General features: G+C 34.3%; 2 protein-coding genes across 2 annotated transcripts in view; both read left to right on the top strand.

Annotated features, from left to right (window-relative positions):
- LOC127856172 (calcitonin gene-related peptide type 1 receptor-like) overlaps positions 1–27345 on the top strand; it is a 198154-nt gene that overhangs the window by 97791 nt on the left and 73018 nt on the right. The window lies entirely within an intron of this gene.
- Positions 336–1565, top strand: LOC127856189 (eggshell protein 1-like). Its single transcript, XM_052392262.1, has 2 exons — positions 336–406; positions 1159–1565. Exons 1-2 carry the CDS (start codon positions 381–383, stop codon positions 1478–1480), a joined length of 348 nt encoding a protein of 115 aa, XP_052248222.1. The 5' UTR covers positions 336–380; the 3' UTR covers positions 1481–1565.

Raw genomic sequence — 27345 nt, 5'->3', positions numbered from 1 at the left:
ATTTCAAAATGTGAAAGTAATTGATATGGAAATGAAGCTTTGGAAAGACGGTAGTGGATAATTGCACGCTTAGCACAGAATAGGATTTAAAACACTATCGACAAGATAAAGAACCAGACACTGATTGGCGTCTTGATAATGCTCGAGCTCAGTCTTAAGTTCTACAGTAGGTAGGCGCATCAAAGCCACTAATGGTTATGGCCTCAATAATCGGGAACATAAGACCGAAATTGCCTTTTGATTGCGCCGAAAGAACAAAACATGTCTGATGTTCCTCCACGCAACCGTATGATCAGCTTAATGCAGCACGGGCTGTGATTGACCTTCGCCAGACAAGCGCTTGATGAACTTGTGATAATGATGCTGATTTAACTTATATAATGGGGATTAACGAGAGTAAATTCAGGTAAGCCTGTCTTGCATGTATTAAGACTATGTAATATGCACGATAACATATGAAAAAATATAACGTTCTTGTTATGATAGTTTGTTTTGTTTGCTGTTTTGAACTCGGTAAGGAGATTAACACATTTATGCCTAGTGGACTCTCCCATCCTTCTAATTTGGATCAATTTATTTCATAAATTAGGGATGTCTAGTATATTTATTTCTATATTTAGAATATTTCTTACAGAAATTCCTTTACGCAAACAGCGCAGACCCTGATGAGACGCCGCATAATGCGGCATCTCATCTGGGTCTACGCTGTTTGCCAAGGCCTTTTTTTCTAGACGCTAGGCATAAATGGGTAGATCAGAGAGTTATCGTTCGCTGCACTCTATGGAATACTGGAAGGTCCATATGCGTGGAAAATAAATTCTGAACCGGGAGTCACTCGCGGTTTCGTCTAAATACTTCTATAGATTTTATTTCGAATTTGTGTTATGTTTTAGGTACTGTGTCCGCGTTTTCGTAATCGTTGATTCTTATTATGGCATTTAGCACTTACAGAACTATCGATTTAGATATTGCCCCTGCGAGTTCATTACATTTGGTTCTTAATTTCCCTCTTTGAACTGTCAAGATTCGCGTTTGATTAAGGATAACATTTTACATGCTTTGTTTCAGTAAATTCCAAAATAAATTATTAAACACACTGACACGCATAAAAAGCTAACAATCATAAGTATACTCGCTAAAAAGCTTTCGTGTTCTTAGGCCAAGTGGACTCTACAGTGGGGGCGAGTACAGATGTGAGGCCACGATGTCCTGCACCGAGTGCGGAGGCCAGTGCCTTCCGGAATGTTGTAAAATGGGCAACGGAGGGAACAACGCCGGCATGATGGGCGCTGGGTGTGATGACAAATACAGGGGCGGTTTCTTTCCACGTGATCGAGGTGGGGGCGGAGGTGGTGGCGGCAGTGAGGGCGGCGGCAGTGTTGGTGGCAGTGGTAGTGACAGTGTTGGTGGCAATGGTGGTGGTGGAAGTGGCGCCGGCGGAAGTGGTGGAGCTGGCGATGGTGTCAAAGGAGGGAAATAAAACCGCTGTATACATAGAAAGAACAACTCATTTGTTGTAGAGATTACGCGCACATTTTTCTGGCAGCATTTTTAGATGTGGTTATACTACCTTCAGACATTCAAAATGGTTCACTAAACAACGATATAAAATATGAGGAATAAAACTAGAACACGTTGTAATGTGTAAATAATAATGTCCAAAACTCGAAACGCATGAGTTTTAAAAGAGTTAGTTTAGGACAGTAAACACTACGCATTTTAGTTTAAAATACAAGGCGAATTCAGATTTGTAAAATATTACTTTTTCGAAGGTGTCAAATTGTATTGTAATATAAACAGAGAAAAAAACGTTTATTTCAAATAGGGATAAAAAAACGATCATTCTGCTTCTTTCTAAAGTGTTCAAGTATTGTTACCGCAAAGGAAAAATCGAACACACCATAAACTCTAAACCATGAACATCATTATAGTTATATAAGTTTTTTTACATTAAGCAAATAATATAATATACTATGTGTTTAAAAAATCAAATTACCCTTTGGTTCCTTTTTTCTTACTCGGAACACGGCACTGTTAATAGAAATTAAGTAAAGGACATTTTCTAACAACTGAATGTAATTATGGTTCTCTTTTGTCTATGATCAGGAATAAGCCTAAAGAGTCATAAAAAACTGTCATAAGACAAATCACAAATGTGGGCACATATTTTGTTATCTTTAGGTTCCAATACAATCCAATGAAAGTAATGAATTATCATTCTTATTGTGCTTACAACATCATACTAATACAAAGTGTCTTGGTTAAACATACATTAAATTAAGGTTAACCCCCCCCCCCCCAACAAAAAAAAAAATTACCTACATATTATCTCATCTTTGCTATTTATTACGTGACCCGTATCATGCGATAATGAGTCTTATGCGACCAAAGTAGCACCAGATTAGCCTCCGCACCCACGCCGTCATGTCAGGGGCCAGCCCGACCGCTAATGAGACTGCGAAAGCTTGCATGACTTTGTAGTGGACATGGTAGCGCCTGACCAGACTGCGTGGGCGACTGATACGCTGGCCGTTAATTACTTAAGACCCATTTCTGCATGGCGCGGGTCACACAATGTACACGTTCAACCTTGCTTATCCCATAAATTCATGTAATACAAGTACATCGCCTTATTTATTGTTTCTTCTCTGAAATAGACATGACGTTAGAAAGCCATATCGTGCAACATTAGCAGGAACGATATAGACACTAACGTGTCCTCCAAGTGTAAACTTTGTTGCGATAAACTATGTCGACTTTAAACAAAAAATCACAAGAACATAAAATCTCTTAAAACATATAATTTTTATATCCAAAATAATGAAGTTTGCTAAATAATTCGTTCACGAACACCAACATATAGATTCAATTGAGTTTAAAGCTGCACAATCTACTTGAAATTTAGCAAATGTGTTTTCACATTTGTATTTACGACTTCTATTTTTAACGCAGAGGTACTTTATTTTAATTGAGAGTTGAAAGATATAATACCCTTTATTCAAACAATGTTTACTGAATACAAATATCTGTTCATGTTAAAATTCATTAATTATTCTTCAGTGTTAGAACACGTGTGGCATGGGAGACCACTGTGGAAAGTTTGAAAACAGTTTAGCGTGGATACTTTCGCCTAGAACTGAAGTGCTACTACTTTTACTTCCGCCAAGCGCCCATAATTAATATTATCTATCTGAGCATTCCATTAGGACGCTCAAATCATCGTAGGCATATTTATTAAAAATATATGCAAATTGAGAGAAGTGAGTGAGTGAGTGTAAACGATTGTTTCGATTTATCAGACCGACTCAACTTTGTTTTGTTTTTCAGGTAGAGTTTTCGATCTTTCATGCGAAATTTGATCACATTCGCTAAATTTACTATTGAGTTTACAATCAAATTCGCTACGGTAGATCATTTTCGCTTATTCAACTTTAAAATAAACGAAACAGATTGGGCAATTGAGTATTGAAAGATGTCTGCATGCTAAAGTGAAAAATCGTTTATCGTTGAAAAGTGGCTATCTTTATAGTTGAGCCAACTTACCTTCCTTATTATATTGGAGATGTGAGTGGAAACAAACAATTTGTTGATGTTGTTGATTTTGCCTAACTAAAATTCATCTTTATAATTACCATTCATTCAAATTTTGCCGGCACGTTGCTTTTAGCTTCGCAGCACAAGTTGTCTAATTAATTTGCTAACAAGTTTTTGTTCGTTGTTTTTTTCCATTGTCTCGGTGAAACACCATGGTTTCCTATGGTCATTTCTATGTCATTTACCTACGGCCTAATTACCTTCGTTATACGAGCCTAATCATGCGAAAATGGGTCTTATGCCAGGCCATAGCTCCGGGTTAGCCTGCGCATTAGTGCAATCTGGTCAAGAGCTAGCCTGTCCGCTAATGAGACCAAGAAACAGACAGGAAAGTTCTCGACCAGAAAGCACCTATTTTCAGGCTGGTCTGGAGCTATGGAGGCTGCATACGACCCATGCGGCTCACATATAATCGTCATATGTAAGGGGAACCTGACCTTGAGTAAGATTTCCATCAAATCTATATTTGAAGCTTATAAACCTTGCTATTGTTTATTTTACCATCCTCCTTTCCGTTCCAAAAAGGATCACGTCCATTTAACGGCAAAAAATTCATAATCGCAAACGTTAAAATAAAACATTAAGCATTTGCATTGTACTATTTTTACATATCAAACAAACGCCCTAATACTTATGATGTTAGCGAATTTAATAAATTCAGTGTCGATCTCGCTTATTTTACATCAAACTCAAAGAATATCTCTAAAAATTAGGAAACCACCAAGAAAAACATATTTAAATTGCAGGAATATTCGAAAAGAATGGGAACATAACTTGTTTTTTGAATGCATATTTGAGCAGGTAGTAAGAAAACCCCAAACATTCGCGTTCGTTTCTGCAACATTGACTTCGACATCATTTTAATACCCGTACTTCGCTCCTTGTAAATTAATTATTTTCTCACGATGGTAACTTTGCTAATCTTACTCCTGACATCATATAGAAACTATAATGTTTGACATATCGTCTTCACTTCGTTATTTTTCATTGAAATATGAAAAAGACGCGATTTTTTAATATCTTTATTTACTTTTCCGTTTTCGCAACCTGTTTACGGTGTCTAAAATTTTATTTCGTCTATTATAGCTCAAGCTTTTTGTACAATATTTTCAAGTAAAAAATATTTTGCTTTGCTATATCCTGGCGTTCTTCGCCTTTCACTCAGCCTATTCGTGCAATTAAATACCAATAAATTCGTGATAAGCAGTATTTTACTCGACAAGACATGTTTATCGTATCCCAAACAAGCTGGGCTGGCGTGGGCTTATCATGCGATCGGTGAGCGCTGAAACTTGCACCTTTGACATTGGTTTCTCTTGGGTGATAAATCTGACCAATGAGTGAAATCCCCATATGGTTGCTAGTAATAGCTTTAGATGAAAAGTTCTAGTATTGGAAAAATATTGTAGTAGTCGCTTTGTCTTCGCTTTCGTGCAAGGAAGGGGTAGTCTTATGTTACGTTTTTTGTTTTTCTTGAAACGTGTCGTGTCTGTTGATCATGTGGAAGTTCTTTAATACAATATCGACACGTATTAAGAGCTTTTGTTCTAATTTGTCTTTAATGTACTTTTGGACTATATAACGTTATTACATAATGGAGACTTGTGGATTATTACTTGTGCTAGTGCTTTGTAGAGAGGTAAGTTGTATCATTTTAAATGTTTAAAAAAACGGAGCCACGCTCTTGAAAAACGGGGTTTAATGCATTTGCGTAAAGTATCGTCCCAGGTAAGCCTGTGCAGTCCGCTCAAGCTAATCTATGACGACACTTCCCGGTAAAGAGGGTTTTCGCCAAGCAGGGATTTCCGTTGAACGGCAAATTCCATAAAATTGGAAAGTTTCGGCCCGAACTAGCCTGTGCGGACTACACAGGCTAATATGGGACGACTCTTTTCGCACGTGTATTTAGCCCATTTTTCCGACAGCAAGGCTAATATACATTTGTTTATGGATTATTAACGTTACATAACAAAACAGATTACACATAAATTAAACTAATACAGTAAGGTCGCCAATAACGGAGTATTAAATACATCAAGTCAGATTTATTTCTTTAATAAAAAAAACGTTTTCGAGTTCTACAGGATTATAAATAGAAACCATATTTCTAGCTCTTGAACATGAAATTTTCTGTTTGATTTATTTGGAGCTGCGATGTTTTGACAAATGATATGCCCAGTAAAGAACCAGCTACAATAAGGAAACACGTTGCATAAGCAGCATAACTATTGAAGAAACATCGCAGGGCCGTGCCGAACACACTTTGTTACAACATCCTTGTAGGATTGAAAACACTTTAAAAGAGTAAAAATGAATGTGTCTTTGAACTAAAACAAGTCACATGTCACGGATAATTATATTATCAGCATGATTAAAATAGACGAATAATTAAAAAAGCACACTCGTCAACACTAACACATTATAGTTTAATTAGTGTGCGTCTATTCAAAACACATTAATTACCTTAATAACAGAGCGGGGACTAACGAGGCACGAATTATATTTCATTCTGAAATGTGCTCCAAGACTTATATACTTTCTTTGAGCAGCGTTCTGGTAAAACCGAGCTTATAGCATGCGCGTAGAGTTTAGTCTCAAATAAGCCAGTTTACCTAACAGAATGGCACAACTCACAACTATTGACTATGCCCACGCTTCGCTGAAACTACAAAATGGCGAAAGTCATGGATAATTGTTTACATTAACTAACACAATTCAAGTAGAAACACTGGGCGAGAATATTAAGAACCGAGTGTGTTTGTCGGAAATGTTTAAGTAAGATGGAATAAAACGTATTTGAGCCGTTTTCTGTGAAAATGGGTTTTTAATGCATGTGCATAAAGTTTTGTCCCAGATTAACCTGTGAGGTCCGCACAGGCTAATCAAGAACGACACTTTCCGCTTTTATGGTATTTTTTCGTTTACAGAAAGTCACTTCTTGGCACAAATCCAGTTAAGGCGTAAAGTATCGTCCCTGATAAGCCCATGCGGACTGCACAGGCTTATCAGGGACGACAGCTTTCGCACACGGTTTAAACCATTTTTACAGTCAACGGCCCATTTGTTAATTTATGCGCTTCCAGCTCGCCTGTGATTGATTACATCGAAGTAACGAAATAGGAATTAATTGTGTTATTTCAATTGCATTCTCAGATGTTCTTCCATCGACGAACTGTCAGATGTTCTTCCATCGACGAACTGATTAATTTATTGTGGCATAAGCGGTGTCCAGGGACTGGTCTAGGGACCTTTTAATAGTATAAATATCCATATTTCAATGTTAAAGGGTGAAACTACCAATTGCGTAAAGTATCGCCAACTGAATAATCTGTTTACATTTCATTTCACCAGGGGTATTAAGCTTTATGTAAAAAATAAATTCAAAACATAATTATTTAACGATTCAATGCAATTAAAAATTAAGTTGCCCATCCAAGTGTCTGAAATGCTTGAAACCTATATATGTTTTTAACTTTGATGGAAGCTGTTACGCTTCGTTGCATTGGCTACGTATACGAATAATTTTGAAAGCATTTTTCTTAAAAGGCACCTTTATTTGAAATGTATTCTAAATAATGTGCTTATCTGTTAACGCTTTAAAGATATTACTTTAAAAATAATGATTTAGAATTAACCATTTTGATGCGTTACGTTTTACAAGAAATACATTAATAATTATTCAGTGAAAAACGATAATGTTAGGCCGCCTGAACTTGACAGAATGCCAGAACTTGGTAAAAAATGATTTACTCCAAAGTCATCCAAAGAAAAATAAATGCAATGCTTTTTGAATTTAACCCATTTATGCCTAGCGTCTAGAAAAAAGACCTTGGCAAACAGCGTAGACCCAGATGAGACGCCGCATCATGCGGCGTCTCATCTGGGTCTGCGCTGTTTGCTTAAAGGAATTTCTGTAAGAAATATTCTAAATAAAGAAATAAATATGCTAAACATCCCTAATTTTGGAAATAAATTGCTCCAATTTAGAAGGATGGGAGAGTCCACTAGGCGTAAATGGGTTAAACCGCTTGAACGACATGTCAAATCACAAATTAAGCCCATAACTAATCATTAAACACCCACGAGTCAATAGACATTAACATTAAACAGTGTAAATAAACATTATCATCAACGATTTGTATGTAACCTTATAAATGAATAAAAGACAATCAAAGTTCGATTTAATTGCAATTACATTACTCCAACGTCTAGCATTTATTGGAGCAATAAACACATTTTTGAGACAAGATGAAATGCATTTAATACAAATATCTGCAAAATTCCATGTTGTTAACAGGTTTTAAAACGTAACATCATACAAACTGTCGTAATGCATCTCTTTGTGAAGTCGTAAAGCAGGCTATAACTTGACACATTACATGCAAATATGAATATCCAAACAGTATTCTAACATAGTTCAAATTAATAACAATTTATAAATTATGCCAAAAATGAACAATGTTGTTTCTAGTTACCCTTTTACGTAACTAATGTTCTGTTTTAATCCTACATGTGTACATGTATAATTTAAGTGTCGGCGGGTCGCATGAGAATAATGAATATCAATTTAAAAGCACATGCGTACTTTATTTGTACGTGCACATGTCAGGAAAATTGAATATAAGGCGTATGAAAGTCGTAAGACTACAAAGAAGGGAAATTCATTAACATTCACATATGCTTTAACGCACATGTTTATATTTTTTGTTATTTTAAGTATGCATTTAACATCTTAATTTGACATGGTTAAACTTAAGACCCTAACTTGCCTTTTATACAAGACTAGTGTATGGTTTCATTGCTTTCCCTCCGTATGATGCTAATGTAGTTTCATTATTCCTATGACCCATTATAATGAAGAAGACAATGGCATTTTTAAAGGATCAGAGAAACAGCTGCTCCACATGATATACAGGGACTTCCGAATTAAATTAATATCGCCTGAACAACTTTCTAATCTGGCATTGATTCTAACCGTGCAGTAAGTACTCTATCTAATTGAGGCGCGTTCTGAGAAAACTGGGCATAATGCTAGATTTTCGGTAAAAAGGGACTTCCTTTAAACGAAAAATACCATTAAAGTGCGGACTGCAAAGGCTAATCTGGGACGACACTTTACGTACTTGGCTCAATTTTCACAGAACACGACTCAATTTATCCGCGTGTTATCGACCATTTGAACCTCAAATTTGTTAAATCATCCCACTTATACGCGTAAAAAACGCTCAATAACGTTATCAACTTCATCGCACCGGCAGCTTAAAGTAATTTGAGCTAAATGTTTTCTCATTGCAAGAAAACGAATTGCACATATTCAAAATCTAAAATCTTGCATGCAATGAAATAAATGCGTCTAGGTACATGTTTATATAGTGATTTATGATAAGGACAAAGCAACTATTTGGCTTTATACTATTAAATTACGAATCCATTAAAAGCAACATGTTTGTTTAATTTTAGTTCTACGATAATCACTTTATAACACAGCATATTTCCACCGATATCACTGCTGAATTGTTGTAACAAATGGGCCGTGAAACGGAGGTATTATGCATGTGCGTAAAGTGTCGTCCCAGATTAGTCTTTGTGGACGACACTTGCCGCTTTAACTGGATTTTTGCTTTGAAGAGACTTTGCTCAAACTAAAATGTATCATAAAAGCGGAAAGTGTCGTACCGGATCAGCCTGTGCGGACTCCGGACTCAATTGTATAAATGACCTTAAATTGTAAGACTTAATAACAGAGATCGACCATGCGTGTTATTTAGTGTCCTGGTATTTATCTAACTCACTGCATACTTATAAAAAGTAACTATACAATCGAAATAAATACTGCTTACGAGTAACTGTGAGCTGTATTTAAGGTATACACCACATCTAAAAATGCCTATGCGCCAATCGTCAGCCACCGTTCAAAGCGATGTTGGTTGATTTATGTGATATTTGGTTGAATATAATTTGGGATTTAAACCTTGGGTTCTACTAAATCTCTTTTTACTTTTTTCTTGAAATATCTGTACAAACATAATAGGTTAACACAATTCGAAATTAGGTTTAAATGGACCTTTTCACGTTTGGGTAAATTGACAAAATTAAAAAAATTCGAAATTTTCGTTGTAGTTATGATATTTGTAAGGAAACAGTAATACTGAACATTTACCATGCTCTAAAATAGCCATTATATGCATCTTTTGACAATTTAAAAACCCGAAAATTATAAAGCTTTGCAACGCGAAAAGAATTAATAATTGAGAGAGTTCTGTTGTTGTTATATTTTGTGAAACTACGAGGATTGCTTATATAAAGTGTAAAATTATTGTATCCTGCAGGATGGCCGAGTGGCCTAAGTTGTAGACTTTTTACTCCAGGACTCCAGGGGTCAGGGGTTCGAGCAGTGCTGAGGGTTACATTTTTAGCTCACCTGAGCACAACGTGCTCATGGTGAGCTATTGTGATCGCCTTTTGTCCGTCGTGCGTCGTGCGTTGTGCGTCGTGCGTCGTCAACATTTACCTTGTTAACACTCTAAAGGTCACAATTATTGTCCAATCTTCATGAAACTTTGTTAGAACATGTGTCTCAATAATATCTTGGACGAGTTCGAAAATGGTTCCGGTTGGTTGAAAAACATGGCTGCCAGGGGGCGTGGCAGTTGCTATAGTAAAACCTTATTAACACTCTAGAAGTCACATTTTTAGTCCAATCTGCATGAAACTTGGTGGGAACATGTGTCCCAATAAAATCTTGGACGAGTTTGAAAATGGTTCCGGTTGATTGAAAAACATGGCCGCCAGGGGGCGTGGCAGTTTTCCTTATATGGCTATAGTAAAAACTTGTTAACACTCTAGAAGTCACATTTTTAGTCCGATCTTCATGAAACTTTGTCAGAACATGTGTCCCAATAATATCTTGGAAGAGTTCGAAAATGGTTCCGGTTGGTAGAAAAACATGGCCGCCAGGGGGCATGGCAGTTTTCCTTATATGGCTATAGTAAAACCTTGTTAACACTCTAGAAGTCACATTTTTAGTCCAATCTTCATGAAACTTGGTCAAAAAATGTGTCCCAATAATATCTTGGACGAGTTAGAAAATGGTTCCAGTTGAATGAAAAACATGGCCGCCATGGGGCGGGGCAGTTTTCCTTATATGGGTTTACTGTATGGTAAAACCTTGTAAACACTCTAGAAGTCACATTTGTGGTCCAATGCTCATGAAACTTGGTCAGAATATTTGAACTAATAATATCTGGGCTAAGTTAAAAAATGGTTGAGATCAGTTAAAAAACATGGCCACAAGGGGGCGTGGCATTTTTCCTTAAATGGCTATTTACTACAAAACCTTGTTAACACTCTAGAAGTAACATTTATTATCCAATCTTTATGAAACTTGATCAGATCATTTGTTCTAACAATAGCTCGAGTGAGTTTTAAAATGGTTATGGTTCGTTGAAAAACATGGCCGCCAGGGGGAAAGGCAGTTGTCCTTATATGGCTTTAGTGAAAACTTGTTGACACTATATTAGCCACATTTATTGGCCAATCTTCATGAAACTTGGTCAGAACATTTGTCCCAATGAAATTTTGCCAGAGATTGAAGCTGGGTAATATGAGCTCAAAAACTAGGTCACAAGGTCAAATATAAAAAAACATGTTAAAAGTCACTTTTTTGGTCCAAAATAATCTTCATGAATCAGCTTGCATTTTTTTCAGAATAGTCTAGTTCCTTTGGCTTTCAGGTGAGCGCCTTAGGGCCTGATGGCCCTCTTGTTTCTTCTTTTGCGACGTCATGATAACTCATAATCTAAAGTTCCATCTTCTTTGACCTTAAAATGTTAATCCATTTAGTCTATATATTTCTGCACCATGCGATAGAATTAAATATGTTAAAAATCAACAACTGAGCTTTTCATACTACTTACAAAATATAACTATATGCCAATTACCGAATAAAATCGTAAATAATGATATTTAGTTGTCATCTTATGTTACAGGCAATTGACTTACATGTTATGGTGGGAAATGTGTAAACCTTTCAACATAAACGTCAGTTATTGCTACTGGCCGTTTATTCGGTCCGTTATATACATGTTAAAGGCATACTTGTTTTTCATAAAATAGCACACGCAACTCCTTGCAAATAACAGAAACGCAGTACCCACTTTAACTACTTGTATGATATCTATGTAACGAGTTCGCTATTAGCATTGTGTTTTATGAATTACAACCTGTTCTACCTATTTGTACAAGCCAAGCACATATTCATTTTGTTCGATGATTTATTTGCTGTTCATGTGAACACAAATACATTGATGTAGTAAACAGGCATTATATGAGCAGACACCAATAGAAATCTCCTGTGTACAATAATCATTTAGCTTCCGAGCATTCCGGTGCAACAATGGCATAGAATGTTTTGCACAACACCCCACAACATAATTTGTTTACTGTTTCAGGTATTCTGTCAGTCGCACTATTGTAGAAGCAAATTCGGAGTTTACGAAGTAGCAGACTACAACATTCATGCATGCGCCTGGTGCTATTTCTTCTTGTTTCCTGAACGCGATTATAAACCCAACCCGTTGACCCACACCCTCGAAATACAAACGAACGGCTCCAGAGTGTATCCAGATATCAACAATAAAAGTGCAACTGGAGAAATCTGCGCCACGTTATCTTCAGACGAATGTGATAAATGGCGCCTTTGTTGCTTGGCGTCTCGTGACTGCTGTACGCGCCAATTGATGTCGTCTGCTGTTGACGACAATACGTCATGCCCGACCACGTGGGACGGGTATGGATGCTGGGACGCGGGCGAGCCGGGGACAACAAGCTACATTTCATGTCCGAATTTCCTGCAGTATTCCGTACCCACACGTACGTTTCAATATTTTTGTATGCACTATAATGTTATAATGCTACAAAGTCTTGAGTTAACCGACACATTATTTTACTTGTAACAATAAATAAATAGTGATATGTTTTACCTTCATTTAAGGAAATGGGGGATTTGATCGGGTGATTATTCAAGTTAATTGATTAAAAAAATACTCATATGTCAAAATTACTAAGTTTGTTTATTCGAAGAAACTGATGAATTTACCAATAAAATTAAACCAAAGCAAGCACAATTAGACAACGAAACGCAAATCTGATATATGCTTCATATATGTTGTGTATGTGTTTACTATGAAGACACATGGGCATTATGACATGTTTGATTCTTAAAGTATGTCCATGCATACTCAAGCTCGAACGTACATCTTTGTGTGGTACTTTGCGAAACAATATACTATGTGAAGGTATAGCGGTTTATGTAATATGCATGATAATTCATCCCAGGTTCCGCATTGAAGACGTGTAATGCTGACGGCAAATGGCTTACGAAAGGTCCCCTTAGTCTTGAATGGACGGACTATACACCGTGTCTTAGCTACGAGGTGTGTATGGAGCATTTGTTTATTTAGAATTACATTAAAGGCATTTTTCTATGGCATCTCCTATGGAAGAAATGCCAACAAATAGGTATCGTACAGAAAAAAGACATTTGGCCTATATATTTGGAATTATACTTACCGGTTAGATTCAACGTTTAGTGACGTATGGGATAGTATATGTAGCAGTTGGGCGATCCAATACCTGCATATTTTAGTAATACTTGATGTACTATCATCGCATGTCATGCGTTTACACAAGATTGCCAGCATTGCCTGCGTATGGGGTAATGAGTGGATAACTTAATACGTGTGTCACGTCAATCATAAGATGTATGTACACACCACATGCTTTATCAATAGATTATGGGCGCATGTCTCGACGTGTCTGAAAAGGGGTCATGATAGTCTTACAATAAGAATTTGTTTAATGTTTCAATTTTAATATGTTGCCATAAGCTGGTATCATACGCGATTGAATAGGTCCCGTTAATATCAGCTGATAACTTCTAAATCCATTGGCGAATCCAAACCAGTGTACTTTTTCATGTTTTTTTGTAATTAATAAAGAGCAAACGAGTCACATTATAGTTGATGGGCATTTAATGGACTCTATACTGTAGAAAAATTTAATTTACACGTACAGTCTCCACTTAGCTCATGTTATTGAAGCTTTCACGTATTCGCGGGTGGTTGTTATGACACGACTTGTGCATTAGTCAGTTAACTGGGGTATAGACTGCACAATAATTCCCTTTACAAAAATACAGCTTCACCACTGTGAGCCCATTCGCATTATTTTCCTTTTTAAATAATTGTTTTTCTCTGTGTATTTTTGATCAAGTAGGAAGTATCTCGATTGTTATTGTGTTTATACAAATAAATGGCTGATGAAACACATTCATGGTAATTCTTTCGGGAATGCCTTCTTGACCATTCCGTTAATGTTTTATCAAAAACTGATAATTGAATATGTTGTATACTGAAACAATGACAAGATGACATATTTAACTCAAATTAAAATATAAATAACTAATCAGACACAATTGACCAAATTCAAATCAATATATATAGTACTTTTTGAATGGGACTTTATACCTAATTTCCAAAAATATCCCCGCTTTTCAGACGATAAAATAATCCCACAGTGACTTGCACTGGCGACGCTTTATTAAACTCTGACTAGGCTCTGATGAGCAATCCGTTATCAATATGCCGATAATTATGTACATAGTAAATGTGTCACTTTTTTGAAATATTTGAGAATTGTATCGTTGACTTAATTATACCTTTTTTCATTTTTTTATCAGTGTTCTGTTAGGTTTATAATTATTCTAACAACGTTCTAATGTGTAACTTAAGTGTGTTAAGACATTCGACAACATACGACAGCAATTAGAATAAAACATTTTATGGACTTCAACAAATAAAACAAAAGAATTGTGTATATAATGATCATTTCATAATAATTTAGTTAAAAATGACATTTAAATTTTGAGTTGTATACATTATTAAGGATTTATTCATTTTCTCTTTAAAAGTATAAATGTCTATATTTTTATCTTAACACACTTTTTTTAAATTGGCATTGCAGCTTTACTACACGAATTTGTGTATATTTTTTGTATTGAAACGAATTAAATTGAAACCACAAAAGTCAACAATATGTATTTAGAATTTATTGGCGTATACACAATTTTTACACCTTACAGGCAGTGTTGCAACTTATGACATAACGAGAAATACACAGATATTTATTTTATTTTCGACACTTTTGACTCTATAACATATGTATAATCTTACTTAAAAAAGTATCCGATTACCTATCAAACATTTAACTGATTGATTAAAATTTATGTTAACTGTAACAAAAAAAAATGAATGATTTTTAAAAATCATGTCAAAAGTGAATAGATAGAAGATAATACACAGTTTGTCCAACCAGTTATAGTTGTTATTGGCAGTTTTTATCAGGGATCCTATTTGAAGCATACTAAACAGTGTACACCTCTCCCTGAAAGATACCTCTGTGAAAAGGGGGTTTAATGCATGTGCGTCAAGTGTCGTCCCAGATTAGCCCATGCAGTCCGCACAGGCTAATCAGGGACGACACTTTCTGCCTAAACTAGATTTTCCTTAGAAGAGACTTCCTAAAAACAGAAAATATAAAAGCGAAAAGTGTCGTCCCTGATTAGCCTGTGCGGACTGGCTATGCTAATCTGGGACGACCCTTTACACACATGCATTAAACCCCCTTTTCACAAAGCACGGCCCAAGTATACTCTCTGAGCGTCACGCTAGCTCGCCAATAGCATCAGGCTTGTTATAACCGAGTTCTATCCTTGTACTTTTTATCTTGCGAGAACCAGATTGCGCATTATTTTTTATATAATTGTGCACCTATGTCAATTAGCACCCAGAACATCACCAAACCGATAATTTCTATAAAATTAAATTGGTAAATTGATAACCTCGCTGTGTATGTTTTACATATAATAATTTTGAATAAAAGTATGAACAATAAATGAGATTCATGCCTTGCTTCCGGCAACATTGGTATTAGTTCTTCAGTCAGAAGAAAAAGATCGTAGATCATCCCACGATGTTTACAAATATTTGCTATTTACATTAACAGGAGCTGAAGGTGTCCATCTACATCAGTGTCGGATGTCAGATCGCCAGTCTTCTGTGTCTCCTACCGTCTGTGGTCATATTTCTCATGTACAAGTAAGTGTCAGCAGCCTGTTGTTTATTCTATCATCTGTGGTCATATTTCTCATGAACAATTATGTTTCGCCAGCCTGTTGTGTATTCTACCGTCTGTGATCATATTTTTTATGTACATGTAATTGTCGCCAGCTTGTCGTGTTTTCTACCGTCCGTGGTAATATTTCTCATATACTAGAAATTGTCGCCAGCTTGTTGTGTCTTCTACTGTCCGTGGTAATATTTCTCATGTACAAGTAAGTGGCGCCAGCTGTTTGTGCCTCCTACCATCTGTGGTAATATTTCTCATCTACAATTAAGTGCAGCTTGTTGTATATTCTTCCGTCAGTGGTCATATTTCTCATGTACAAGTAAGCGTCGACAGCTTGTTGCGTATTCTACCGTCTGTGGTCATATTCCTCATGCACAAGTAAGTGTCGCCAGCTTGTTGCGTATTCTACCGCTTGCCGTCATATTTCTCTTGTACACGAATGGTCGCCAGCTTGTTGCGATATATACCGCCTGTGATCATATTTCTCATGTAGAAGTACCGGTAAGTGTCGCCAGCTTGTTGCTGTATTCTATCGTACGTGATCATATTTCTCAAGTAGAAGTAAGTGTCGCCAGCCTGTTGTGTATTCTACCGTCTGTGGTCATATTTCTCAAGTACAAGTAAGCGTCGCCAGCCTGTTATGTATTCTATTGCCCGTGGTCATATTTCTCATTTACAAGTAAGCGTCGCCAAGTTTTTTGTGTTTTCTACCTGCCGTGGTCATATTTCTCACATACAAATAAGTAAAGATTGCTGTTTAAAGTTAAGTACAATACATGATAATGTGTAAAACATAAACACGTTTGAAATGTTCTTAAAAAACATTCAGAATATAGATGCATATATTGTTTTAAAAATAGTTAGGATTACATTTGGCTTATGATGTTTCTTTTTTAAACTTGTTGTTCATTAAGTTGTTATAACACTCTTAATGAGACGTTTTGTTCCCCAATAGTGTTAGTATTTGATATTCATATTCATCTGTATTTCGTTTAATCTATCCAAAATACACGAAACGAGAATAAACAAGTGTTACACTCATCTTTGCTCATTCCTCGACCATTCTCGTTTTACAAATGCGTTGAGGTATTAATGAAGCCTTTCCCGTAGCATTTAATTTAGCGTGTTTTTATACGTGTTCTCACCAGTTGGCATTGACGACATAGTTATATTGTGTCTATATTTAAACGGTTCCATTTAAAAAAAAGTGAATATGTTGGTTGTTGTCTTGTGCAAAGTGTATGTATACACGAAATTTGTGTTTTATTATGTTATCTTAATACTGAATGCATGCACGCATACATTCATTTGTTTTTTAGTTTTTCACAACATAGCAGTCCGATTTTTAATTTAAAACACACACTCGTTTTTGTGTATTTTTCAACACAATTTGTCTACATCAAAAGTCAATAGCTATTGATAACTGTGCATCGTCTTTGTTTTAGTTCAGTCTTAAAGCGTGTTGTGTCGCTTCTTACATCATTTTAGTAGTTTCCATCGACTTATCTTCTCAACAAGTTTCCTGTTTGCGTGTATCCGATCAAGACGGAAATGAAATTGAGACGTTTGCCGGTTACGGTCAGGGTTGATAGCATCACAAGGGGTTTCTACATTGATATGCGACACAGTTCTCATGATAAATTGCAATGCATTACTTTTTGTGATGGACAAATCTTCCTTAATACCGCACTTGCCATTATAATTATACAATAATTATACTATTATTAAACTTAAATAATTTTACAACAATTAGTTGCAATTTTCGTTTATCTTTATCATACTTTACAAGTAATGTTAAAAGCTATTCTGTAAATCGAGATTCTTTCCCAAAATTACACATGCAAGAACTGTTCAATCCGGTTTTCTGTGTCTGTACTTAAGATCATTGATCATTTACATCTTTTTCAAGAATGTATTGAACACACGACTTATAAAAAAATGATACACATTGAGTTGTCAGTAAAATATTTCTATCCATGCAATCCAATATACTTCGAGTGATTTTACAACAGAAAAAGGTATTGTGTTTGATAATTTTACGTAACACGGGCATTCAGATTTTCTTCTTTCGTCGGAATTTTTTTTTATTGCGTTGCATAGGTCTTTTCTCTTATCCATTTCTAATTTTTAACTTCTTTTTTCGCAAGATTTCTTACCCTCCTGCTTTGCAGTACGTTTGTTTCAAATGAAGTAAAAGCGAAGAGACCACGAACAACAGCAGTTTACGCGAATTATGTGAACATACCCCACCAAAAATCTGTTATTCTAAATAAACCACGAAAATAGCTTTGCTAACAATAACAACCACGTACATGTTTATTTTTATAACAAATACACCCATGATAAACTCCTCAGAATGAATATTTTGAAGTATTATTTAATAAAGAATCAGATTTCGTTCATCCGAAATAAAAGTTTTGTTATTCACACCGAAATTATGGCCGTAATCATAAGCTAAGTAGACAGTAGATGTATTTGCGTAGTTTCGATAAACTATTTGACAGTAACAGACTGCTTTTACTTGAAATACATATGGAAAGCATTATTAATAAAGGTTAAATTTTCATAAAGATTTGGATAACCTATTGGTCGCCACCGACACTTATATTTATTGTACTACTAAACACGTCTCATTTTAACTGACTTCCGGACTTAGTCCTATTCGAAAAGCAGTAATCAATTATATCAAATTTGTTGTTTGAAAATAGTGATTTAAGTTTTTTGTGTCCTCTCATAGTTCTTTTGAAATTCTTTTGAAAATTGTAGCTAAAACAACTTGATAAAAATCGGCTGTTTCATCTGCGAGTTGCTTTTAACGGACTATATTAATTTACACTTATTATTGTATCTGAAACTCAAACACTTATGTTGTGATGACGTAAGCAGTTAAGTAATAAGTGAAACATATTATGATAAATATGATTAAATGAGATAAATTGTCTGTTCTAAAATGATAACTATATTTTCTTAACATGATGTTTGTATTTTGTTTAAATTCTAATTTACTAATACACATATATAACATATTATGTTCATATCTGGCAGCGAAGGCTATAATTAAAAGGCCTGGTTGATATTTCAGTGTACCTTTAGCGTGTCAATATATTGTACTTGTAATGTACTTACACACAAGTTATAAAGAACCACGTTTGTTATTAAACTGGTATTCTCACAATACGATTCAAGATTACAACTTGATATTTCGCATGTTGTTGCTTGAGAATACTCTCAACGATGTAGCATTAAAGGAGTTTATCTATGGCGCTCTTTCACTTCTGAACTATATGCGGGCTTGGTTTCCTCGTGCTGCTCGTGAGATGAAAGTTTACTAACGAAATCGATTTTTAGCATATTATTTAATTTTAAGACATTATTTCCAATAAATAGTTGTTGCAATATTTGATTATTAGCGCATATATTCAATCAGACTGCTGAAGACTAGTCGATCATTAAAACAGCCGATCAAGTAGGCGATAAATTAAAATATCTCATCAACGAGATATTAAAATATCATATGTAAGTTCATATTTCAAACGTTGACAAATTAAATTGGTTAACTATTGATATATTATTATAAGTGTAAATGTTGTTTTAGGAGTGCCTTTCAACCCATTTATGCCTAGTGGACTCTCCCATCCTTCTAAATTTGATCAATTTATTTCCAACATTAGGGATATCGAGTATATTTATTTCTATACATGTATTTAGCATATTTCTTACAGAAATTCTTTTGAGCAAACAGCGTAGACCCAGATTTGACGCCGCATGATGCGGCGTCTCGTCTGGGTCTACGCTGTTTGCCAAGGCCTTTTTCTAGACGCTAGGCATAAATAGGTTAAGTGTTTACTACATTCCAAATGAAATTTATGTGATAACAATTAAAACAAATATCGAATAAACTGATGAAACAACAACTTTGGTTTCAAGAGACTTTTGCGATTTTCGAATTGTAAGGTACTTCTTTAAACACCAACGTAAATAAAGTGATGGTTAGTTATATATTATCAAAAGTGCGTTAATCCATAAGTTAGAGAATCGCCTATCACGATGCGAAATTTCTTTAACGAAACATTTCATTTTAGCGGACAGTTGAGCGCTGTAACTCAATTAAAAATATATTATATAAGTTGTATTGTGTCTTATTTGTTGTTAAAATGTATTATCAAATGTTACATATACCACTGGAATTGTTCTGGATATAACGACTTACTGCTTAAGTATAAAATGACAGAAATCCATTGACAGATTGATAGATGTTGACTTTGTTTCACGACTTTAAATACAAAATCTGCTGTAATCTTAACAATTGATGCTTCCTCACGACTATTGGTCATTGTTTAAATAGTCCCTTCACGCATCGGCTGCAGGTTTTTCGCCTCTTAAGTTTGCTTGAAAAGTAGTCACAACTCTCTCGGTTGTAGCTATATAAAGTTGATGCCTTATTTAGCAAAATGATTTAGCCACGTTATTTAGCGGAATTATATAGTCTTGTGATTTAGGCCTTTGGATTATATCACGTGATTTAGGCGCGTCATTTGGCCATATGATTTATATTAACTTTGTAAATTTTGTTAAGAATTTTTAGAACCAAATAAATAACTACGAAAATAGCTGCAATTATGATCAACGTTGATGATAATTAGTTATCATTTATTCCAATTATGAAAGTTAAACTTACAATTTTACAGTTATGTTTCAACGCAAACTGCAAAGAAAACAAAATACAATAAATAATATGGATAAGTTTATGAATGTAGTTTTAATAGTTTATTAACGTCTCTTCAATGCACATGTTTTACAACTATATACATGTACACATACCAGTCATTCATTATATTACAAGTGTATTGCCACTCAGTACAGAGTTAGAGACAAACCTCTATTTAAAACATAGGCAGTTAATACTTTACATATAAAGAAATTACATTTTTTACTAAAACATAAATGTATGTTATATTTATGTTTAAATACTTGTGGTATAGTGTAATTTATATTTATAGAGAGACAACATTATGTTGTAGACAGCGCTATTGTAAACAAAAACGTCAGAATTAGTGTTTTAGTTGCAATATTAATACTTGTTATTGTATTTTTTGGCTTTGCCTTTTATTTAAAATTTATATCATCGCGTTGACCTTGCAATTAGCATAGTTATTACTATTTGACAAAAAGTACCAAATAAGCTATGAAACATAATAGAGACGATGAAGATGACAGAAAATAAAACTAATTTTGTTTCGATTAAATACTATTTCATTCGGATAATATAAACAGTCCTACTCGGTTACTCCTTTCTCCATAGATTCAACAAGATCAGGGCTAATCTATTTAACTGTTCAGGGGTCATTATCAAAGTGGTGTGAAGGGCTGATCACTGTTGGAAGTGATAACATGAGGGGATTTATTGGCCATATCTAATTACAAGATACTGGTGTAGAATGCTGAGAATTCAGAGGGTTTTAAACATTGCTCACACACTAAATGAATAATTTGATTGTAGAAAAATACAGGGGCATGCATTTTAATAGGTATCAAAGAGTTAATTAATATTAATTAACTAAAGCACATTTTAATAAAGAGCATCGTGCTTGTATTTAAATGATGGATTAAAATATAAAAAAACAGATCAAAACTTGTACATAGTTTATTATTGAATTGAACAACATGTTTATTAACTATGTTATGTAAAGTATATGAATATGCGAAGAGTATGTAATGATCTCAGAGCATAATTATAATTATGTTATATAAAATTATAATGCAGATATTTTTTTTTACACATAATTATCAAATTATTCAGAAGTAAGCAATTGAATATTCCTTATTTTTTCAATGTGCATCTATTAATGTTCATATAAACAAGTTGAAATAGCATTAATAGTATGCCACATAAACTTTATAGAATTATTGTCAATTTATAATAATAGAATGATAAGCTGCTGTATACATTTATATTAAGTACTGTCATGATTGTAACCCAAACTTTTCTAGCAAGGACATTTCATGGAAAAAAACATTAATTTATACACCAAATACCAACTTCACCTTTGTAATTCACATAACAAATGTTCACATAATATACATAACGGGTAACCATGTTACTAATCAGTAAGTTAAAAAACAAATTTTTTAATAAACAACTTTACAGGACTATCAACATGAGTATCCAGCATGATATTTGCTAGTGGAGTGTTGAACTTAAATTATATAATTAAATGAATTAATTAGATGTAGTATCCTGTGGTTGATAAATATTAAATACCAAAATGTCCCAACTTAAAGTCTTATCAACATGAATTTTGCATTGATCTACTTCAAACATATTTTCCATCTGTGCACTGGTTCATCAAACATCATGTTTCTTTCTGAAAAACAAGAACAATACTTTATTGTTTGAAATTCTTCTCTGTAAAATAACAGCATGCTTGTATTTGTGTACACTTATTTTTTCGGCGTAAGCTGTATTAAGCCAGCTTTTCACCCTGACTTGACCTTTGTAAGTGTCCAATAATATTCAAATAAAATTTCCCGCGGCTAGGTACGAATGAATACACTTCATTTATTCCATTGGCTGATTTGAGTATAACACCAGAACATTGGAAACATATCCTCGTCTTTGTAACACTGTTTTACTGCATGAAACAATTTTATCTCTAATGAAAAGGCTCAATACATAGAACAGTTTTACAATCAATTTTCGACATAAATACAGTTTGTGCGTTCACCTTTTATTTTCAGAGAATTACCAGCGCAAAAGCGTTTATACTTAAGGCTATATTCTCATATTTAGTACTTACTTGCATTGCATTTCAACCCGCGAGGTTTCGGGTCAATTCGCGGCCAGTGTGTGAAAGTCAGAGTTTATATACAGTTCATCACCGGAGTTCGCAGAAGGGGTTGCGATCTTTTCATTGAAGGAAAAAATTGGAATCTATGCTATTTTTGTCTGATGGAGTAAATAGTTCGTTTAGTCGCTTTGTCGATATATCAATATTTTAGGCACAGCTGTTGCCTTGGTCGTGTACAGTTGGCGTAAACAAGCCGTCGTTTCAGCAGCAGAATTGTTACCTAACTTTAATGCATTGCATTCCAATCCGCAATGTATCAAGGTCAGTTTGCGGTCAGTTGCAGACATCTTTATAAAAACGCCGTCTCGTAAACTTTGTGCACTTGAAGTCTGTTTTGAACAGAAAGATACTAAATAAAGATATTCGGCGATATTATTGTGGAATGTCAATCATCGATTTTTAATATGTTTTCAACATTTGCATGATAAGGACCAATTTTGATAAAATTAATTAGAAATATTTATCCATTTAGACCAGTTTATTAAGCATGAGCATAATAATTCACTATACTATAATTATGCAATTAAATTAGATTCGAGTATTGCCGGCTGACCTATATGCACTCGTTTATTTTCATGTTTCTTGTGTTTTTCTATTATGTAACTATAGATATCTGAGTAATAATATCACATAAAGCAAAATAAGCCACGAAATCTGGCGCAACACCCCGTAATTGATTTGCTTGTGATGTAGCTAAGAACTGCGCAGAAAAAAGGCATCCGCTACTTTTTATCTCATAGAGATAACTTTTGATCGTTCATAAACATCGACCACAATCAACGCCGTATATCTTTTTTAAAGATATTTCTTGTTTAATATGTAACCACTTACACAAATTGTACATCAATTCAGGTTCAAGACATACATTCCAACACTATGTAGGCTAGCTTACATTAAGTCAGTCGAAAGGTTGCGCCGTTATATGGTACCCGATTAATTAGATTTTAATAATGATTAATACTAACGATAACTAACATTATGTATAAACTTATCAATATCATGTGTTCGAACCATTACAACTTCCTACACAATCAAAATAAAACATTATGTATTCAGAATTAAAGTAAAATGTAATTATGCAGCATAAGGCTACAAAATTTGAAAGCAACATTTTTGCTAATGTCGGCATATATGGTATCTCCTTCTCTCATAAAATGCATTTCAAAGAAACATATTTTCCTCCAGCTTTCTTCAGTAAACTCATTTTTGTAAAATGAATTTAATGTTGTAATGCCACTTTCCTCAATTTTAAGTTCCGACAAAAGGACTTTAGATAGAAAATCAGCATTAACTATATGTTTGTATATCTCTTTTGTAGATGTAATGGGGGTTTCCTCTGACTGTTTAACTAATATCTCCTTAATTCCTTCGTAACCTGTCTACACACTTCATGTGTGTCGCGATATGACATACAGAATTGCACTATATGCTCTCCAGTTTAAATAAAGGTTTTCCTTCAACACTTTTTACACTGTGATCTTTTCCTTTCAACCAACTGAAAATGTTGCCACTTTAAATTGCTGGTTCATCTCCACACTTATTGTTTTTTAGAAATGCTTTGAACTCATCAAAGATAATATATTCTGAATCAGTTTCGTCAAAAACTATTATAAGTTACCTCAGTGATGGAATATGAAAAGTCATTTTGGTTGTCAATCTGAAAGAGTAAAGAAAACTTTCTTTTAAAATCATATAACTTCTATTAGTTTTAATTTCAATCATTTCATATTACATGTTCGGTGCTTGTTACATGTCAAATTTAAAATCTAACAAAGGTGAACATAAAATTATTTTACTAACAAATTTCAAGCTTACCTGTTTTATAAATATAAAAAATCAAAATAAATGTTGTATTGGCTATGAATATTTGGCACAACTGATAATTACACTGGTCAATAACTCTCTGAAACATGTTGCAGCATATTCAGATTTGGCCAGATATAACACCTGGGTTCATTTATTATCGCCAAGAAGGCTGTTGTCAGCCTGACAGGGGAGTGTGCTTTATGACCACAGAACAGTTAACACTTATTAGTTCTGCTGATAAGCCGATGGCTAAAATCTAGCCGTCCTGGGAGTAACTGAGTAGGACTGTAAAGGCAACATTGTATAAAGCTTAAAGATGTGTTTCCGATTCTAGCTGGTATCGAATACATGCCTCCATTAGGAAATCACGTAACTTTGCAAGTCAGTATATAATATATGTTTTACTTAGTACTGTAAACCACAAATAAATTGGACTTTTATGTTGCACTGATTTTAATTAAGTTAGAAAAGATTACACGCCGTTTATCTTTTCAGATCTGGAAACAATAACGTGTGATTGCAGTGGATACTTCTATTGAGTTACCGCTCAGGAGAGATTGTATTTACTGTTATTAGATTTCTTTCTGTCGGGAATTATTTATTTAGTACCCATTATCACCATTTTACGCGATTTTTATGTTCGATGACTATAAAAATGTGATCAACCGTAACGGTTGCAATTAAAAGAATCAATAAGTGTGCCAATATGAAGTATTGCTTTAAATAAAACGATAACTAAACAAACGTTTTATACAACATTCCACTATACGTGTTCTAACGTTTTGCCTGCTGTTGGAACCTGATTGATTAGGACTGATTGAGGAATAGCTAGTTCAATTCCGCTTAATTATTCACCCATTTATGCCTAGCGTCTAGAAAAAAGGCCTTGGCAAACAGCGTTGACCCAGATGAGACGTCGCATGATGCGTCGTCTCATCAGGGTCTGCGCTGTTTGCTTAAAGGAATTTCTGTAAGAAATATTATAAATATAGAAATAAATATACTAGACATCGCTAATTTTGGAATAAATTGATCCTATTTAGAAGGATGGGAGAGTCCACTAGGCATAAATGGGTAAATTATTTTACATGGTTCACGAAGACTCAATAAATGACATTGGACGTCGAAAAACAGCGGCAATAACACATAATAAGAACTAATTGAGTACATTTGAGGATGGTACAAATAAATATAATGATTTTCATTTTAATCTAAAAAATTTCTCACATTTGATCAATCATTACTAGCCAAAAATTATTCTGATGTTAAACGACTACGAAACTGCCTCTTCAACATATAGAACGAACATTGTTCCCTTGGTATTTACGAATTTTCTGAAAAGTATTAGCATACATTTTCTGATATCGGTTTATCGTCAGGCTGAAAGCTTGGATCTGTTTTCAATGCTTTAAAAGCAGGAACGTCAGTGTTGATAACTTAATATCATATCTATAATGACAATGTGTTTTTATATGCTCCTTTTCAGAAATCATTGTGTTATGCCATATACTATTTTAAGTTGAAAGTAATAATAGTTGTGTGTAGAACACATACAACATTATTATATATGGTCACACGTTATGTTTTGTTGGAATTATTTCTCTAAATATTAATTTAATAATCAGGGACGAAGGTATCTGATGAATAATTGATCATTACGATATTTGTGTATTTTAAGTGTTCAGTGTACTTTTTCCATGTTGATTTCCTTCATGGCTATGGCAGTTATATTTTTGGCATACAACTTCAATCAGGAATAGTTAGTTTAAAAAGACTCAATATAGATGCATAATCCTTATAGTTGTGTAAATGTTTTGGCTTAATTTCATGTCGGTGCTAGATGTAATTATCTAAAAGCTATTATAGTAAGACATTTCCGTTCTGAAAGTCTTCATTGGATTCAAGAACGATACGGGAACGCATTTTAACAATATACATTGCATGTAACAGGTTATGTATGTATGATATGGTAAGTTGCTTAGAATTACTCAACTCTTAATTTTTGAAGACAAAAGAAAAAAATTGTACGTACAACACACAAACAACTTGCGTTGACGGATATTTTTAATCGTCATCGATACGTCACTGTTCGTTATGATTATTTGACGAAATAATTTGTCGGTCCATCAAGACGACATGAACGATGCATTGGTGAAACAGACTTATGATTTGCATGTGTCACTTTCATGAGTCTCAATTTAACAGTATTAAGAATTGTTATAAAAGTGATATTATGCGCATTTTTCACTGTTGAAATGAGCTAAAATGAATTAACAGGTCAAAAGAGTTAGTTAAAATGTGTAAACTGACCAAAAGAGTTAGTTAAAATGTGTTAACTGACCAATAATCTGCAACTCATCTTGCTACCAATTGTTTAAAAAAAATGTATATATTATATTCGATATTTTACATGACCGTCCCAGTCCTCTAAGCCGAGCGGAACTGTCTTTTTATTAAGATCGGAGTTAGTGTTCGTGTGCCGTATGAATATATATATCGTTGCAGGACATTAAAATGATCCGTAAAACAAAACTGTGTCTTTGTATCGTATAAACCAATCTGCACTATAACTAAATTTAGATTCACATCTTACATAGATCATTTCTGTCGTCAGTTGTCAAAACGAAATTACGGTTGATGTTCAAATGCATTATTTTTCTCTTTACGGTAAATTGTTTTTGTATGGCGATGCTTCATTAACAAATAACGGCGTATATGAAGTGAAAACACCAAAAATAAACAACGGTTGCGATAGACACCTATAAACATAGCATATACTGTTAGATGCGCATACTATCACTTATTATAGTTCTTGTAAGTCAGTCAGTTATTTAGGGAATATAAGATGACATCCTTTTTGTTTTAAAAGCAAATGATCTTATAGTAACAAATAAAATGCATTATTGGCTGT

This window comes from Dreissena polymorpha, chromosome 13 (genome assembly GCF_020536995.1).
Source record: "Dreissena polymorpha isolate Duluth1 chromosome 13, UMN_Dpol_1.0, whole genome shotgun sequence".
Classification (NCBI taxonomy): domain Eukaryota; kingdom Metazoa; phylum Mollusca; class Bivalvia; order Myida; family Dreissenidae; genus Dreissena; species Dreissena polymorpha.
This window is presented reverse-complemented; position numbering and strand designations above follow the sequence as displayed.